This window comes from Ovis aries, chromosome 15 (assembly GCF_016772045.2).
Source record: "Ovis aries strain OAR_USU_Benz2616 breed Rambouillet chromosome 15, ARS-UI_Ramb_v3.0, whole genome shotgun sequence".
NCBI classification, from domain to species: domain Eukaryota; kingdom Metazoa; phylum Chordata; class Mammalia; order Artiodactyla; family Bovidae; genus Ovis; species Ovis aries.
In genome coordinates, this window is record NC_056068.1 from 65,690,670 (window position 1) to 65,709,270 (window position 18,601).

At 45.9% G+C, this 18,601-nt stretch overlaps 1 protein-coding gene across 8 annotated transcripts in view; it reads left to right on the forward strand.

Moving 5' to 3' along the window:
• PRR5L (proline rich 5 like) overlaps nucleotides 1–18,601 on the forward strand; it is a 157,441-nt gene that overhangs the window by 108,914 nt on the left and 29,926 nt on the right. For all 8 annotated transcript variants that reach the window (XM_060400060.1, XM_042233362.2, XM_042233364.1 and 5 more), the window contains one exon: nucleotides 11,289–11,337. In XM_060400060.1, coding sequence (XP_060256043.1) covers nucleotides 11,289–11,337 — 49 coding nt within the window. The remainder of the gene's footprint in view (nucleotides 1–11,288; nucleotides 11,338–18,601) is intronic.

An 18,601-nucleotide genomic window follows, 5' to 3' on the forward strand; every position in this document is an offset into this window, starting at 1 on the left:
TCCAATGACCATGCTCTGGACCATCTACCCTCTGTCCTTCTTGAGGCTGGTCATTAGAATGGATGTGGGGTTTCCCAGCACAGACACTCAGAGTATACCTGAGAACATGAAATGCATCCCAGACTTTGTAGGACCTGGTTGTGCCTAGTTAAATAAGTGAACCCTTGTCTGCAAGAGGCAACATGGAAATAAACACAGCTGCCTTTATTTCAGGAATTAAAACACCAAACAGGCATGCTAGTTTCTGGTTACATTCAGACAGGCAGGTTTTGGTTTTTCTTCTCTCTCTCTCTTTCTCTAAGAAGACCTGTTCGCAGAATGCAAGTGCCATCTCACCAGCATTGAGACCCCACCAGGTGGGATGAGGGGCAAAGGCAGTAGGGATGAGGGAGGAAGATGTGGAGGGAAAGAAGGCTGTTACTCTCAACCCCATTATTCAATCAGTTATGACAGTTCTATGTGCAGGAAGATCCCTGCCAGATTCCAGAGAACTGTTTAACTTCAGAGAGTAGCTCTTGGTAAGGGATGAAGATTAGACCAGCTATGTGACCATGGCTTACCCAAGTCTCTGCTCTTTGTTTTACGAAATGAGGAAAACGACATCAGAATCATAGTGATTGGGAGGTCAGGGATAATGCCAAAAGTGTTACTAGGACAAGAGCTGGTGTCTAATAGATGTTAGCCATTATTATTCGTATTGTGAAAATTTAGCAATAATAAAGTGATAAATGCTGGCTGAGTACCTTGCATGCAAGCACAGGGCAGTGTGACCAGTTGCCTCGTGAGCAGTACTGTATAACGAGTTCTCTTATTGTTTGGATGAGGTGAGCTGACTTTGAACTAGAAAGATCCAGGCCAGGCCCCTCCAAGAATGTGCTGGCCTGGGAGTGAGGGTGAGGCTAAGTTCTTACAAGGAGAGCCAGCTGTTTCTCCTTTCTGCAGAGGAAAGACCAAGAGGAAATGACTCTCAGTTCTTCATTCTACTCCAGCCAAACAGTAATAAACTTTGATGGATTATCCAAATCCAATGTCAAAACCTAAATCAGCTTCCCCAGCTTATCCCAGCCAGCCCTGGCCATCTTCCTAATTGTGGAGTTAGTGTGTTCCCTGGGAAACGTGAATTCATGTAAATATTAGCCAATGCAAAGGATCACCCAAAAGGTAAGTTTTATATAACTGGGTCCCGAAACGCAGTTGTCACAAGTGATTGGTGTTTTTTTCTAAGACATGTCTCCATGTCTAAAAAATGAACTCCAGTTTAAACGTTGGCAGATAGACTTTGGGGTAGTTCTGAGGAAGAACTCTGGACTAAGGATGGTCAGGTTCTAAAATAGATCATTAGATCAAGAGAAGGATGCGGAGAACTTTTAAGACCAAATTCATTAGGAATTGTTCAGTCACTAAGTTGTGTCCAAGTCTTTGCAATTCCATGGACTGCGGCACCCCAGGCTTCCTTGTCTTTCTATCTCCTGGAGTTAGCTTGAACTCATGTCCGCTAAGTCAGTGATGCCATCCAACCATCACATCCTCTGTAGCCCCCTTCTCCTCCTGCCTCCAGTCTTTCCCAGCATTTAGTGGTTTTTTTTTTTTCCCCAGTGAATCAGCTCTTTACATCAGGTGGCCACCTCAATAAAGTGGCAAATTTTCCCTAAATTAAAGCCAGGGCTCATGGTCTGTCAATGTGAAGACTGAATCAGATTATTTTCTGTTGAAACTGCCTTAGAAAATGACCCCTCAGAATAGACATAGTCTAGTGAAACCCTTGTTATCACAACCTACAATTCTGTCTGCCCTGGTTTGGGCTGGACCTGAGTATGTTCTTGGGTTAAATTCTCTATGGGGCATCAGTGTGGTTTTGAATGCCCCTCTCCAGCCTCCATCCTAATGTGGCTTCATTTTGACAGTGGGGACAAGTCTGGGTTAGAGGTTTGGGTCTCATGAGCTTTCCCAGGAAAAAGAATGGCCAAACTAAGACACGGAAGCATGCTCCTGCTAAAACATTCTTTTCAGTAATTAGTCCGCAGATTGTAAAGTTACGAAAGTGTGAGAAAGCTACTGTTTATGTGTCCTGGTTCTTAGGAATCTATGCAAGTAGGTTCTTAAAAGTGCTTTCAGTTTGTGGTTGGTGGGAGGTTGGGGGATAGACATAGAGAGAGGGGTCATTGATGCTTTCCTTCATTTCATCAGTGAATATTTGTGGACTGTCTGCCAGATCCTGGGGCAGCCGTTGAGGTGGGTAATTCTTGCTCTTAGGGAACGTACCACAGATTGAGATGAAGGAACTGAATCAGCAGCTCTCAAGCGATATTTTAAGTCAGGTGGTGGGAGAGTCCAGAGTCCTGGGGAAGTGTGAGGTGGAGAGTGGGCACCATTAGATCTGGGAGAAGGCACCCTGTTGAAATCTGTAGGATGGGGTAGGTGAGAGTCAGGTAGAAAGGGCACGTGAGGAGAGAAAAATCTTGCCACCCGTCTCTCCATACCTTTTCACCCCTCCTTCCTGGGGAAATTTTTTTTTTTTTTCCTCAGCAGAAATAAATGCTCACAGATGGAGGTTTCCGGAAACCAGAGATGAGTTATCTGCAGCTGGCCTAAGGCAGGAAACTCACATTTTCCTTCTCTCTCCAACCACCCTGCTTCTGTTCTTGTTGGGAGGGAGGCATCGTGAAGGAAACCCCAGAGATTTTCAAGGAAAGAGGAGGTTCCAAGAACTGAGCTCCATCGCTGACAGGTTGGAGTTGAAACGTCCTTGTTCTGAGTCAGCTGGCCACCCAAGTCCCAGAGCGGAGCTCCGCTTCAGCTGGGTCCAGCCCTGGGAGGAATCTGTTGACCCAACTGAGACCTGCAGCTGGGGCAAGAGCTGGGAGGGGAGAAGAAGAGAACCCAGGTGGAGCCCACAGGCTGGCAGAGGGGACCGGTCTGAGTCAAGATTCTGTGACATAATAGCAGACTTCAGTAGAACATTGATTTAGTGCATGCCAGGCTCTGTGTGTTAACGGTAAAACACCACACTCTTGTGATCTGGATGCTGCTGTATTTTCCTTTTACAGATGAGGAAATAGAGGCACAGAGAGGTGGGATAACTGGCCCAGAGTTTGCAGAGCTAGTTAGCAGCTGACTTGGGCTTGAGCTTCCCATGTTCCTTAGCAAACAGTCAGTGAGGGACTTCCCTGGTGATCCAGTGGTTAAGAATTCACCTTCCAATGCAGAAGATGTGGGTTTGATTCCTGGTCGGGGAACTAAGATCCCATGTGCCAACTCGTAGCAGCTACTGAACCCAGGCTGCACCAAAAGCTCCTGCCTGTAGCAGCTAATACCCTATGCAGCCAAATAAATATATAGGTAAATAAAATTAAAAAACAAACAGTAGAATAAGGACAACAACAACCAAAAAATGGTAAGTGGGCTCCAAGAGGCGCATGATGGGCATTGTCCAGATTTAAGCCTGATGCCCCTGGACAGAGGTTTATGAACAGATCATCAAATGGTTGGGTCATTGTCTTCTGAGAACCCTCGTTTGAGAGCCCTTCAGGCAAGATCTCTTTCTGGCCCAGGTCGCTCAGATTTGACACCGTGTGTCTGCTCTGGTTGAGAAAGAGCCTTATCTTTGGGGGCAGGAAGAGTAATTTGAGGGAAGGAGCTCATGAGAAACCTCCAGGGCCAGCCCATGAGGTGGCTGGCCTGCACAGCATCTGGACATCTGCCCTGAAAACCCAGGGCTCTTTGGAAAGTTTACACTGGGCAGCGCTGGACTTGGAGCTGGTCAACTGGTTGGCGGGACCGAGATCTGGCTGCTGGCTTCTGCAGAGTTTGCTGCAGCTCCGCTGTTGGTGTCCGTCTGTGTCCCTCACTCACCTTTTCTGCCTGCCCCTGTGGGCGTGGGGGCGGGTACCACTGCCTGACGTTCAGGTGGGCCTCTGTTTGAGTTGGGATTTGCTGGTGTGTATGGCCTCAGGCAAGGCTATGAGTGTCAAGTCTCCTTGTCTTCAAATCAAGGATGAATTCCTACTTTAAAGGCTACTGGAGAATTCCAGATGCTTTGTGCCAGCTGCTTGAGCACAGTACGAGCGACATAATGTGTAGCTCTGGAAATGCTCGCTGTCACTCTCTCCACCTTTTTCAGTCTCCCCACTGCTACCCATGCGGTGCAGAATATAAAGAGGTGTGAGAGTCCTAACGTTTTATCTGAGTCATGCGCACGATCTCTGATGGGCCCTTTTAGAATGGGGGCCTGCAAGGAAAGGTCGTTTCCATGTTTTCCTGCTTAAAGGATGCCGCTGCCTTGAAACACACCCTGCTGTAGATGCGAGGTGGGTGATCTTAGGAGAATTTAATGATCAAATCGGAGAGGCACTGACTAGCTTATCCTGTAAGGTCCCCTCTGTTCCTGGACCTTGAGGGTGTCTGGCCAGATCCTGCCAAGGGGCCTGGGGCAGCCGCCGATTGTCATGTGGCACAGAAATACTACACAACTGATAAATGGTTTCCCCAATCGTGCTGGCTAGACTTTAGCCCCAAGGCACCTCTCTCTAAGCTGTTTCGTCATCCTCTGGAATTCTGCTACTTTGGGGTTTGTGCTCAGGGGAGATTGTGGCTCATATCAAAGGTGGTTTCTCTGCGTCATTTCTTCCACTTCCTGCCCTGCCTGCCACTCGGTCATCCCTCTGCCTCTCAGCTGGCTAGAATCCAGCTTCTGTGCCTCATTTACCGTCGAGCCCACAGAAGTGGGAAGTTGAGTTGACAAGATGGTGTGGGGTGAGATGGCAGGCCTGTGTAATAACAGGAAATTCTGTCATCTGGGGTGTTGTCTCACCCGGTCAGCCTGGAGGGTGAGAGGGTGAGATATTACAGATCAGGGAGTGAGTGGTTCCCCATTTCTCCTTGTTATGGCCCTTTTGGCTTCTGACTGAACTTCATGCCCTGTTTCCCTTTTGGGTTGAGTCCCACAGAAACATTCACTTCCCATTACTCTCAGGTCCCCACTTCCTTCTCGTTCTAGCTCACTGGCTGCTGGTGGTGGTGATGGTGATGATTGCGGTGGTGATAGTAATGGAGGGGTGGTGTTGGTGATGATGCGGGGGTAGTGATGGTGGTGGTGGTGCTTGTAACGAGTGGTGATGGTGTTGTTGGTGATGGTGATGGTGGTGGTGATGGTGGTGTTGGTGATGATGTAGGGGTATTGATGGTGGTGGTGGTGCTCGTAATGAGTGGTGATGGTGGTGTTGGTGATGGTGATGGTGGTGACGTGGTGTGGTGGTGGTGGTGATGGTGGTGATGGTGGTGATGGTGGTGGTGGTGCTAGTAATGATCATGGTGATGATGGTGATCATGGTGACATTGGTGATGGTGGTGTTGGTGATGGTGGTAATGGTGATGGTGTTGGTGATGTGGTGTGGTGATAGTGTGGTGATGGTGGTGCTTGTAATGATGGTGGTGGTGATGGTGTTCGTGGTGACATTGGTGATGGGGGTGATGGTAGTGTTGGTGATGGTGTTCATGGTGACATTGGTGATGGGGGTGATGGTGGTGGTGGTGCTCGTAATGGTGGTGGTGATGGTGATAGTGGTGACATTGGTGATGAGGGTGATGGTGGTGTTGGTGATGGTGGTGGTGTTGGTGATGGTGGTATTGGTGATGGTGGTGGTGGTGCTCGTAATGATGGTGGTGATGATGGTGATCGTGGTGACATTGGTGATGGGGGTGATGGTGGTGGTGACACTTGCCAAGCTTTGTGGTATGCCAGGCACTGTTCTATAAACTCACCACTCAAAGATTAACTAATTTAGCCTTGCAGTAATTCTGTGGAGTGGGTAGCTTTATTATCCCCAAATTCCAGTTGAGGAAATAGGTACAAGGGATTAACTTGTAAGTTAACTTGTAAAAGATATTGCTAACCACAGGGTTCAGACCCAGGTCTTAATGAAACTGCACTCTTAATGAAACTCCTCTCCTCTCTATCCTAAGCCCACTGCACACCCTCCTCAGTAACCTCTGAGGTTCCGTTTTCTTATGTCTAAAAAACAGAAATATCACTATCACCTAACAGTTTTGAGGCTTAAATGAGGAAACACATGTACATTATTGACAGTGGCACCTGGCACTTAATAAGTGCTCAGTAAACTTTAATTGGGAAAAAAAAGGCAGGCTCCTTCCTAGGAGCAATTGGTTTTTTATTCATTATTATTAATTGCTCCAATATGTAATTACTTTCCTGTTTCCTGGGAAGAAACTGTAGAAAAGGATGGAAAAAGAGGAAGGGAGGCTGCTGACTTCTGTGCCTCTGTGCCCAGGAGAAACATGCATCCAAGGTTTTGGGAACCAGGTTTGCCATCTCTTCTGTATGGAGGGGACCACAAAGCACAGGCTCTTTAATCCTGTCTTCTGCTTTTCTCTTCTTTCTTGTACTTTACAAGCTAAAGTGGAAAACTTAGTGAGGAAGATTATAGAGTTGAGTGATCCCTCTGTGGATCTGGATCTGTGCATCCCTAATGTCTTGATGCTTTCCATTTGGGGACAAGATGGTACCCTGTCTCCTGAGGGAGTGGTCCCGACAGGGAGGAATCATGGTCTGAGCTCTTCTGTCCTCCTCTCCTAGCACCTCACACAGTGTCTGACACACAGTAGGTTTTCAGGAAATGCTTGTGACTTGGTGGAATTAACTCCTGGGGTCCCAATGCTCTGTCAGGCCCCTGTTCCTGTTTTGGTGGAGAAGCTACTGCCAAGTTCCCCTTGAGATGACGCCTCAAGACCGAGAGGCAGAAAATCCCGTTCTCTCACTTCAGCTAAGGCCAGGGTAGAGTTTTTCAGAAGTGCACTTTCCTTGTAAACTAAGTGCAAGCAGAGCAAACACACAGAGTATACAAATCAATGGCGGATCCCACACTGACGCAGCGGCTGACTGCTCTCAGCTTGGCCAGCAAGCTCTGACCTCACCTTACCCCGCGCTCTCTGTGTTAAGATCTCGAGTTACCCACCCTGGGGTGGGTTTGCACTGGCAGATTCTCAGGCCTTGTGGGATCTGTTCCCTGAGGTCAGTCTGCTTCCTGATACAGTACTTGATGTGGGAACACATTCCCACAATTCCTTCTCGGCCCCGAGCCATCCGCTGGTAACCTTGGTGGTGGTTATAGTTAATTAGAAACCATCGTTTCTGGGTTTTTGAGTAGGACACGTTCACCATGTACTCCCAGACTTTAAATATCTAAGGAATCTCCCTTCCCTGTACTCCAGAAACCCAGCTCCTACGCCCCTGCCAAAGATCACTTTTATTATAGTCGTTTATTGGCTATTCTTCCAGAGTTCCTTTATACATACAGAAGGAATACTTACGGAAAAGCAGCTGGGGATACTTACTTGACACTTTATATGAGGCCCACAAACTGGGGTCTGATGAGGTGATTCGGTGTCTATAGCACTTCATCTCCCAGCTTCAAGGAATAAAGTTTGCTAAAGTGCTTTGTTGCCCGACTTAATTTCTAGTAACAGCTTCAACCTTTTTTTTTTTTAAATTAATAATTTATTTTAATTGGAGGCTAATTACTTTACAATACTGAGGTGGTTTTTGCCATACATCGACATGAATCAGCCACGGGTATACATATGTCCCCCATCCTGAACCCCGCCTCCCACCTGCCTTCCCTTCAATCTTCTGTAGCCTCCTGTGTCCATGGGGATTCTCCAGGCAAGAATACTGGAGTGAGTTGCCATGCCCACCTCCAGGGGATCTTCTTAACCCAGGGAATGGACCTGTGTCTCCTGTGACTCCTGCACTGCAGGCAGATTCTTTACCACTGAGCCGCCTGGGAAGCCCCAGCAAAGTGTTTTGTAGCCCGACAATTTCCAGTAACAGCTTCAACCTTCTGTAGCCTTCTTTTGGGAGAGAGAGAGGGGAGAAGACATTTACAGTGCATTTACAGATAATTTTGAAAATGCATGTGTGTTTTGCCTGTTTAAAAATTAAGGTACCGTGTGTGTGTGTGTGTGTGTGTGTGCGCGCACGCTAAGTCGCTTCATTTGTGTCCAGCTGTGTGACCCCATGAGCTGTAACCTGCCAGGCTCCTCTGTTCATGGGATTCTCCAGGCAAGAATTCTGGAGTGGGTTGCCGTCCCCTCCTCCAGGGGATCTTCCCAACTCAGTGATCAAACCTGTGTCTCTTAGGTCTCCTGCATGGGCAGGCAGGTTCTTTACCACTAGTGCCACCTGGGAAGCCCCAAGGTACCGTGTATTTTAGTTCAAAGGGCCACTTGGACACCAAACCATATAGTTGTGATAGAACAGCAAGTTAGAGCAGATTTGACAGATGAATTTGTTGATATTGTGTAAATAAAAAACGATATATATATTTCTTTTCTCTTCACATATTATACATAACTGTTCTGCAAACAATATGTATAGTTTTTTTAAAGTTTTTTACTTAAAAAAGACTTAATGTAATGTAGGCCTCTTCATATCATCATTAAGAGCACTTCTTTATTTCCTTTTTTTTTTTTTTTATGGTTACTTAGAACTTCATTGTATGAGTGAATCAAATTTTTATGAGCACTTTATTGGTGCCGTTTATGTTAATCCCTATATTTCATTGCAGCAAAACCTTCTACATATATGCATTGACCTTGTCTAACCAGTAACATGTGGAGACAGAAATAAGACAAGATTTTGTAAGGGACAGATAGCTTGCTGATTTACCCACCCAGGCCAGTCGAATGTTGATTTAAATGATCAGGTGAGGTCCATTCTGTTCTGGTAACTGTAATAAAAATACCTCGTGGAGAGGGTTTTGAACTTGGGATTTGATAAAAGGACAATTGCACGGTTCTCTTACAAGACCTGGTTATAGTCCACTACGTCTAGTGTATGGAAAGTGGATTTCCATACCTGTGTCTGCTCCCGCTTCAGTAAAGAACTGAGGACCACCCTCATCAGTGTGGTGGGAGCCCCTGTTTATATTCTGCTTCTTTATTCATATCCACGGCATCTTGCTGCCCTGGCATGGCTGCTGCTAGCTTCTGAGTCCTTTTTGCTATACCTTCGTCTTGGCACTTGCAGCAAGTTCACACTTTAGTCTCTGGACCTTTATGAGCTGGTTTCGATCTCGAGCTCTGTCTTCTTGTAACGCTCTGCGGAACTCTGACGTTGCCCATGGCTTGATGGAGCCCTGGCTGAAACCTTAGGGTGCTGTGCCATTCCTGTCACTGGCAGGGGAGGAGATGTCTTGAAGTCCTCAGTTGGGTAGCATCACAATGCTCCCAGGGTGCCACTGTGAAAATCCCTGGGCAATAATCACCTGCTTAGTCATGTCCAGTCCCAGTCAACAGTGATTACACCCCTGCCATGCTCCAGGAGGTTTCCATAGCTCTTGACTTTGAAGGCCTACTCTTACCACTGAGCTCTCTTTTTCGATTTTACCTGAAGCGTCTGCGTGAGCACAGCGTTCTCCCAGTGTGGCTTCCTTGGGACATCAATTCCATAGCACGCAATTTAGTCTCAGAACCATGTTGACCCCTCCACACTGTGGGCCCCGAAGATACACTTGAGCAGCTCTGTTAGTAGTAACTGACTATGGGGACTTGTTTCCCCCACTTTTTGATGAAGCTTGGCTCCTTCACCTGTGGTTTTGAGACTTCCCAGTGGCCATGAAGACCTTGTTGGGAGCCAGCAGCCGGAAGCAGCTTCCCTGCCTCTTCCTGTCCCAGGGCCTCCCCCTGGGACCGCCCACTTGATTTCCGTGTCCGATCTGAGAGATGCCTCTAGCCTCGAAGACCAGCTGGGAGCCACCTGCAAGATCTTGGCCTGGTGACCGAGGAAGACTTCCCTGGCTCGGTCAAACCTGCCCACATGTTGGTGAACCTTAGGTTCTCTGGGTGGGGTGGCCTTCTGATCTCTTGGATCAGAAAATGCAGTTCTCTTGGATCTCAAAATGCAGTGTCCACCACAGACACATCTTCAGTCCTAGGAAAGAGAAGGTATTTTCCTTGCTCAGTGTGGGTTTTCAGCATTCCAGTGTTCTTCATGGTACAAAAGTTTAGGTCATGGATGTTTCTTTTTCTTGTGACCCAATCTTGTTGTGTCTATCTTCTGCACCTTGTGACATCTTGCTGTGACAACTTCCTGTTTATCCAATACGTGGGAACGCGTTGTTTTGAGGAGTTAAAACCTAGTCGGTGTGGTCAGAAGTTTGAATGTTTGCTCCTTAGTAACCGTGGCTGATGGGATGCATAAATAAAGTCATTGGACATTCTGAAGGCTTTCTTCTCTAGGGAACTCACTGGATTCTTGGCTTCAGCTTCCTCACCTTGTTTGGGTTAAATTAAAGAAAGAGCAGTAGCAATGGTCGCATGATTTGTCTGAGGGAGAAGGAGGTCTGGTGCCAATACCCCCGTTTTTCATTTTCTTTTTTTTTGTAGCTCTTAAGGCTCTTTGAACTTATCTTGGGAGTGTATTGATTAACCTACTGTCTCTTCATAACCCTCCCTGCAAAGATGTAAGCTCCTTGAGAACAGAAACCTTGCCTGTCTGTTCTTGCTCTCGTCTTGTTCTCTTCTCGCCTGGTGCTAGAACAATGTCTGGCACATAAAGGGCAGCTGAATGAATGTTGCTGCTGGATAAATAAAATAGACCCGTTCTCCTCTGAAGGACTTTTCAGCTGCTCAGGGATGGGCAGTGAGACCCCCGAAACTATGGTACCTGAATATATTCTTCCATGAATTTTCGAGGCAGGACAGGGTAGAGTTATGCAAAAATGTTGAATTTGCAGAAGTTTGAATGTTAACTATGCCACTGACTTATTTGGGAGACCTCTCTGTGCCTCAATTTCTTTATTTATACATGAGGGGTAATAATTGCTCCCCCCACACACATACTTTCCAATACTTGGATGAAGAATGTATGCCAAATGCATTTTAAACCAGGAAGTCTGCAAACATGGGGGAATTAATTACACAGTTGTGGTATTCCTCTTCCTTATCTTTTGCTGCACGTGAAGCAAGGTGCCCTGGCCTGCCTCCACTTCTATTAGAAATAAGATCCCCGTGGCTGCCCTCTGGAGATGGTTTACCCATAAAGTGAATGAAGGAGCAGAAGTCCCTCTAGGATTCCCATCCCCTCCCCCATTCTCTAATAACCTTGGTTGGGGCAGGGCATTCCTAGGGCCTAGGAAAGCACAGTCCCTTCCCAGGCCTGGTCTCAGCGCCTGTGTCGCTGGCAAGCATGCCAATTCATTGTGCGTCCCTGAACTGGACTCCAGGAGCTGTGACATCAAGGACTGCTTGACGGTGTTTCTCTCTCTCTCCAGGCGGCTGCTGAAGAGTGAACTTGGATCATTCATTACAGACTATTTTCAGGTAAGTTCTGTGCATCTGAGCGTGGGTTGTATTTTGCATGTGGGTGCATGGACCCTAAGGGGTGACTGATACAGTACACAGGACATGCCTTCAACATCCAAAATTACGTATCCCAAGTTCCTCCTGTATGTTGGGCACTGCGGTGCAGCAGCCGTGGAGGCATACAGGACAGGTGTCCTTGCTCTTTTGGAGATTATAGTCTCAGGCAGGCTTTTTGGTCTCAGGAACCCCTTTATGTTCTTAAAAACGATCATTGATTTGGATTAACTGTATCTTCACCATGATAGAAATTAGACATGAGAAGCTTTACTGTGTGCCTTAATTCATTCAAATAATAAACCTACTGCATGTTAGCATTAATGACATTTTTATGAACAATAACTTTTTCAAACTAAATGCAGAAGTGTGGCATTGTGTTATATGCCTGCAAATTTGCCTGCAGACTGGATCCTCGAATCGGCTTCATCATCAGTCTATTGTGATAATGCACATCTGGAAAATATTGCACAGTCTCCGGAAAATTCCACAGTACACTCACGGAGGATGCAAGGCAAATAACAGCTTAGTGTTGTTAAGAAAATCGTTTTGACCATGTGGAAGAGGTCTGGGTGATCCCCCAGGGGACCCTGAGCCACACTTGGAGAACGGCTTCTCTACTGCCATTCCCTCCCACCCAGTGGATGGGACCTAACTGAGTATAATGATATGTCCCTTTAGTCAAGTTCTTTCTTGTCATTAAGCCTGTCAGTCTGTTCTGTTAAAGGTAGAATTGAATCAGACAAGCTAACATCCCTCCTGCCTAGACACTATTGTCATGTAGCTAGTGAACTCAAGACTCCAGTTTCAGTCACAGATGATTTCTAACCCACTGGCACGAGCTGGCTTCCTGACTCCAGCCAAAGGCATGTGGTGGGAAGGCATGGGGAGGTGTCATGTTAACTGAGTGGGTGACTTCCACGAAGTCAGAGCTGAGTGTCTGGGGCAAGCTGCTTCACCTCTCTATGCCTCAGTTTCCCCATCTGTAAAATGGAATTTTAAAAAATGATCTACCTTACAGGTCCCTGCTCGGTCCACATGAAATAATGCATGCAAAGCACACAGGACATAGTGTGAGGGGCCGGGGCGGGGGCAGCAGAGAGGAATGCTTAGAGCCAGACTGCCTGGGCTCAGCGCCCAGCACGGCCACTTTCTAGCTGTGTGACCTTGGGAAGCCACTTTACCTCTCTTATTTTAGTGCCTTGTTCTGTAAAAACAGGGGTCATAGAATGTAACCTTATAGGGCTGTTGTGAGGACTAAGGTAATTATTATTTGTTAAGTGTTCGAATAGTGATTAGTACAGAGTAAAACAGAATAATGTGTTCATTAAATATCTATATAATGTTGACCCTTGAACAACATGGGTTTGAATCACAAAGGTCCACTTGTACACGTTTGGTTGATTTTTTAATAGTAAATACTACTGTATTTACTGTAGGATCCATGCTTGGTTGAATCTGTGAAGATCAAAGATCTTGGGAAGCAGAAGACTGACTATAAATTATATGCAGATTTTCAAGTACATGGAGGGTTGGCTCCCCAAAGCCTCCCATGTTGTTCAAGGATCAGCTGTATACATATTCTTTATTCTAAAGTGTAATTCACCCATTTTAATGGGAAAGTGACATAAAAATCCATAACAAATTGGTTTCAGGTTGGTGATGTTATTCTGTGTCCCAGGTGAGCATACTTTTAAGACAGTATAAAAAGTTTGTAGGTTTTAAAAACAACACAAGCAGCCTTTCATTTTCTTTGCATAGATCAGGAAGCTTAAACTTTTATGTGCACTTTGAAAGAATGACAAATGGCAGTTGTTACACACACCCACACACACACACCAGAAAATAGCCACTTGGCCATTCTAAGTCTGGACAAAGCAAGACCCAACAGAAGCCCAGAATTCAGTCAGGTCAAAAGTCTCAGCAGCTTGAAAGACAACCCCTGTCCAGGGAGAGAGACAAACAAAGATTAAAGAAGAGATAATTAGTCACAAATGTGAATCATTTCAATTGCCTTTGACTCAGAGGTCGGTCTTGTCCACACTCTCTTCTCTGGCTGTCTCTAGTGACTGAGTTTTAAATCCCACTACAGAAGTGGTTTTTCAGTCCCTCCTGGAGAAACCTGCAGGCCTAGCTGCCTTCCTCATTGACATTTGAAATAGACAAGGTTCCCCTGTATGGTTTCAACCAGGTTTGAAGTATCAGTCATTGCTTGGCTTTGGGGGCTCCCCCTTGGCTGAGTGGTGGAGGGCTTTTGGGTGGGGATTTGTTTATCTGGGAAGCCCTGAGGTTTCGAGGGCAGTTAGTACTGCTTACAAAGTGTGCCAGACACTTAACAGCTGGTAACCACATGTCATGTTTTATCTAGAGCTTAATCAGAGAGACTGCTTGGTGACTATTGAGTCTCCTGGGAGTTTTTCATGATTTCACATCTGGGTTTTTCCTTAGTTTAAGGTGCTAGATTGGAACAAAGGCTATCCTAGACACTGTTTGTTTGTTAAAATGTTGGTTTTAGGTCTCATGCAAGCACAGACCCATTTTTTAAAATGTGTTTGATTCTCTAGTCCCTAGAAATTACCTAGCACATAGTAGATGCCCAGTAAACTTTCTTGGGCTAGAGGAAGGGGTTGTCCACCGTGGACACATGAGAGATTTGAGGAGGTGTATGGTATGGAGCAGCCTTTGCCTTCGTGGTGTTTCCTTATTTTCCTTTGGCACTTCTGATCCTGCCAGGGAAAGTCTTGGTTTGCGCCCTTGTGTCTGTTATACTTCTGCAAGACTTGATGATCTTTGTTGTTTAAGGAAGAGAGAGCAGGTTTCACACTTAGCGTCTTCAGCCAGAAGCACTTCGAGTTACGTAACATCGTTTAGTTTGCATTGAGTAGATCCTTGAGTTACATTCTGTTTATGGTAAATGGGGTTGCTATGGTTTCTTTTTTAAACATATTTATATTTTGAAAAAGTGGATTGAGGGGAACTTCCCTCAGTTCCCTGGGGGTCCAGGGGTTAAGACTTCGCTTTCTAATGCAGGGGGTATGGGCTTCTGGTCAGGGGGCCAAGATCTTCCATGCCTTGGGGCCAAAAAACCAAAGCATAAAACAGAAGCAATATTGTAACAAATTCAATAAAGACTTTTAAAATGGTCCACATTAAAAAATATATATTTAAAAATAAAGAACGAAAAAATGGATTGATTGAAGAAAAATAGTATACAGGAATAACAGTGTAATGCTTGGCCCTGGTTGTGGCCAAGTGGTGATGGTGGTTACTCAGCTTTGGAAAGTCCTTCGCCAGGCACCCTTGGTAATGGGCTGGTTTCAAAGCCACGCCGAGAATAGTTCTTCATCTGAAGAGGGAAATCCAGGAGGGAAGGCGGATAGAGGCAACCTCAGCCTTCACACTCAGTTATCAGCTGTAGTTTTAAGAGGGGCAGTCAGGATGGGCTCCAGAAAAAGCATTCCTCCAGAAAGAAGGAGGGGGCAAGGTCTGGGGACAAGTGAGGAATGAAATCCGGGGGTGGACTGTTGCAACCCCCATGCCATGGACATGGCTGTTGGGTAAGGTGACAAGTGGGCTCCTCTGTGTGGAGGATCAGATGACCACCTCCCAGACATCTGTACTCAGCAGTGAGGTCTGCCTCCTGGTAACTAAACCCCCATTCCAGAGATCACTGTTTGTAAAATCCATCACTGGGGCTCCGCTTTTGAACGTGAACATTCTCATTTTGCAGTTTTAAAAAAAGACGATCTTCACGGAAGAATAATGAAAATGACCTGAAGGTGAGGGAAGGGGGAAAGCAGGTGGGAAAATGGTGCTTATCTTATGCCTGCACACAGAGAAGACAGCCCGTTTGATTGGCAAAAGCACAGATAGATTTCCAGAAGACACCGGCCAGAAAAAATCTTTGACATTTGCAGTATTGATTTTCTGTTTTCTTTGGTCTGTTTTGAATTGCGCCCAGAAGGAAAATTGGGGTTTCCGACAGAAACTCTATCCTAGAGACAGCCCTTGGGGGGTAATTTGTTTCTTTTAACTCTGGAAATGGATGATAGGAAATGCTCTGCATTTTTCTCTTAACTGATAAGGTACCTTGGTGGTTCGGGATGTGGGGATGGGAAGAGTGGCAGATAGCACTTTCTGTGTTTCTGAATCTGCTGGCTGTGTTGTATCTGTTGGAAGCTTTTCCTCAAGCCCAGAAAGTTAAATTATTTTTGGTGGAACCAGAGTTTTGCTTGATACAGAAACTCAGTGTGTAGTCAGTGACTTTCAACAAGATTTGTTAATCACTCAGTCATGTCTGACTCTTTTGTGACCCTATGGATTGTAGCCCACCAGGCTCCTCTGTCCATGGGATTTTTCCCAGCAAGAATAATGGAGTGGGTTGCCATTTCCGTCTCCAGGTGATCTTCCCAATGCAGGGACTGAAACCACGCCTCTTGCATCTGCTGCACTGGCAGGCAGAGTCTTTTCCACTGAGCTACCTGGGAAGCCCTTGAACAAGACACTACCTAGCAAAAGGGGAAATTTGGCAACCACACTTGTCAGTAGGTCACAGATGGCCTAGTAGTGTGTAATACGAATGTTTCCATCTTCTTCTCATATCTGTGAGTCCCAGGAGGTCAGTTTCCCATTAACTCACCATTGTCAGAGAGGATTCATCAAGGGCATAGGGCACGTGGCAGGAAGCTGAAGGAGAGACCCATAGAAGCGTCCTGGTCACCATGGAGTATGAAATTGAAGTGCAGGGCTGTAGATACATCCATACAGGTAATACAGAACATTTTGTTAACTGAAGCCCTGAGTGGAAGGTAAAGGCTTAAAAACAGGCCCCAAATAAATACATTGTTTAGGTACAAAGATAGGGCTTGTAAGAATCCAGAAAAATTAGGGTGGAGAAACAATAAAGAGTGGGGGAAATAATTTTTGCAATTTCCAAACCCAAATGGAGTAGGGTACAGAAGTTTAAACTCTTTAATCCACTTGGGAAGGCTAGAGTGATTCCTGAAATGGGAAAAAAGATAAATTAGGAGGGCTTCTCAGGTGGCGCTAGTGGTAAAGAACTAGCCTCCCATTGCAGGAGACATAAGCGACTCGGGTTCGATCCCTGGGTCGGGAAGGTCCCCTGGAGGAAGAAATGACTACCCACTCCAGTATTTTTGCCTGGAGAATCCATGGACAGAGAAGCCTGGTGGACAACAGTCCATAGGGTCACAAAAAGGCGGATATGACTGAAGCAACTTAGCATGCAAGCACGCAGGTAGTGAGAGACAGTTCCCATATACTGCTTTGAAGGTGAAATTGAAGCCAGGATCCAGAGGGGCTTTAAACAAGAGGAGCCGAACTCCAAGATGAAGATGGGAGAGATGGGGAGAGGATGATGTCTTTAGGTGAGAAGGTCATTAGAGGTTGCATTTTGAATTTGGCCAGCTCTTGGAAGAGAGGCCTTACTTACATACAGAGTCTATGAACACTGGGGTGACCTAACGCTTCCCTTGGCTGCTGAGAAGGGAGAGAAAAAGTCGGCATAGTCTGGGGGCTTCCAGGAGGACCCCTAGCTCTTTCAGGGTGCCTTCTGTGGGGTTGCCCACCACCCAGCCTCTTTGCTGTGCTTAATCTCCTCGGCAATTACTTGAATTTTGTGCAATTATTTGAATATTTTTATTGGACTTTCCTCCAATTTCATGGAGATAAATGGAAAAATGAGTCTTGAAATGGATAACCATAAATCTTAATATAAGTGAGAGAAAGATGGAAATCTGTGGACATGCTGAAAAGGCAACTCTTTAGCCTCGTCAGATGAGGTTATTACACGTTCAACTGTTAAAGAAGGAACATGTACATACCAAATGCTGCAAATATATCACTCGAAGATGAGCTCCAAAAATGAGGTGTAATTAGGGATTTTATCATCTAATGCTCTATGGAAACAGAACTCCCCCTTATAACACGTCAGTGTCTTGTCCCACAGGCGTATGTGTTTTTGGAAACCCATTATGGATGAAATTGGGTGACTAGGCTGGGAATGGTAGGAGACGGGTTTAGGGAGCCAGTGTGAGAAGGGATGGAAGACAGAGCTCGATGCTGGACACATGAGAACACCTAGCACTTCAGTGGCCTGAGAAATAAAGACTGAGCTGGGAAGGCCGAAGAGTATCGTTAGACTTGGAAAGCAGCAGGGGCCCTTTCTCGGAGGCTGTTCTACAACTCAAGGAATACAAAAATAACCATCATACTAGCAAAAGCTAATATTATCCAACATTTATGTGTCAGGCATTGTTCTAGGCTGTTGGTTCTCAAAGTGTGGTCCTCAGACCTGCATTTTCAGCATCACCTGAGAAAGTGTCAGATAAACAAATCCTCAGGCCCCTCCTCAGATGAACTGAATCAGAAACTGTGGGGTTCGGCCCAGCAGCCTGTGTTTTAGCAAGTCCTCGGGGATTCTCGTGTGCGCTCAAGTCTTGAGAACTGATCTGAGAACCATTCCTGCACTAAGTCATGTAGACCTCCTGACAGAGGATGAGGAAATTTTCATTGTTATCATTTAGCACGTATTGCAGCTGAACCTGGGGAAAGAGAGGTTATCCACTATCATTCAGCTTATAAAAGCGTGCATGCTAAGCCGATTGAGTTGTGGCTGACTTTTTGTGACCCTATGGACTGTAGCCCGCCATGCTCCTCTGTCCATGGAATCTTCCAGCAAGAATACTGGAGTGGGTTGCCATGCCCTCCTCCAGGGGATCTTCCCGACCCAGGGATCATACCCTGTGTCTATTGTATCTCTTGCATTGGCAGGCTGTTTCTCTACCACTAGCGCCACCTGGGAAGCCCAGTAAAAGGTAGAGCATAGATCAAACCCAGGCCATCTGGCCACGAGAAAAAAATCTTTTGGATTATATAATTTGAGTGTTAAAAATGCGCTGGAGACATCCCCTGAAAAACCCTGGAGAAGAAAAATTTCAATGCTTTTAAATTTTATATTTTCAGTATCTAGCAAAACAGACATGGGACTGTTTCCCTGCTTCCTCATAAAATAACTTGAAAAAAGCCCCAATTCACCCTTTCAGTGAATTTTACCAGCAAAATGATGCTAATGAAGAATTAGCATTTGTACCAAGTTTTAAATTGTCTTCAGTCTCCCATCTGGGGCTTTCTCTCTGGTCTCATCACTCCTACACATTGGATTATTAAGAACTCCCTGGGCCTGGGGGTGAGTTTTGTTTATAAGACT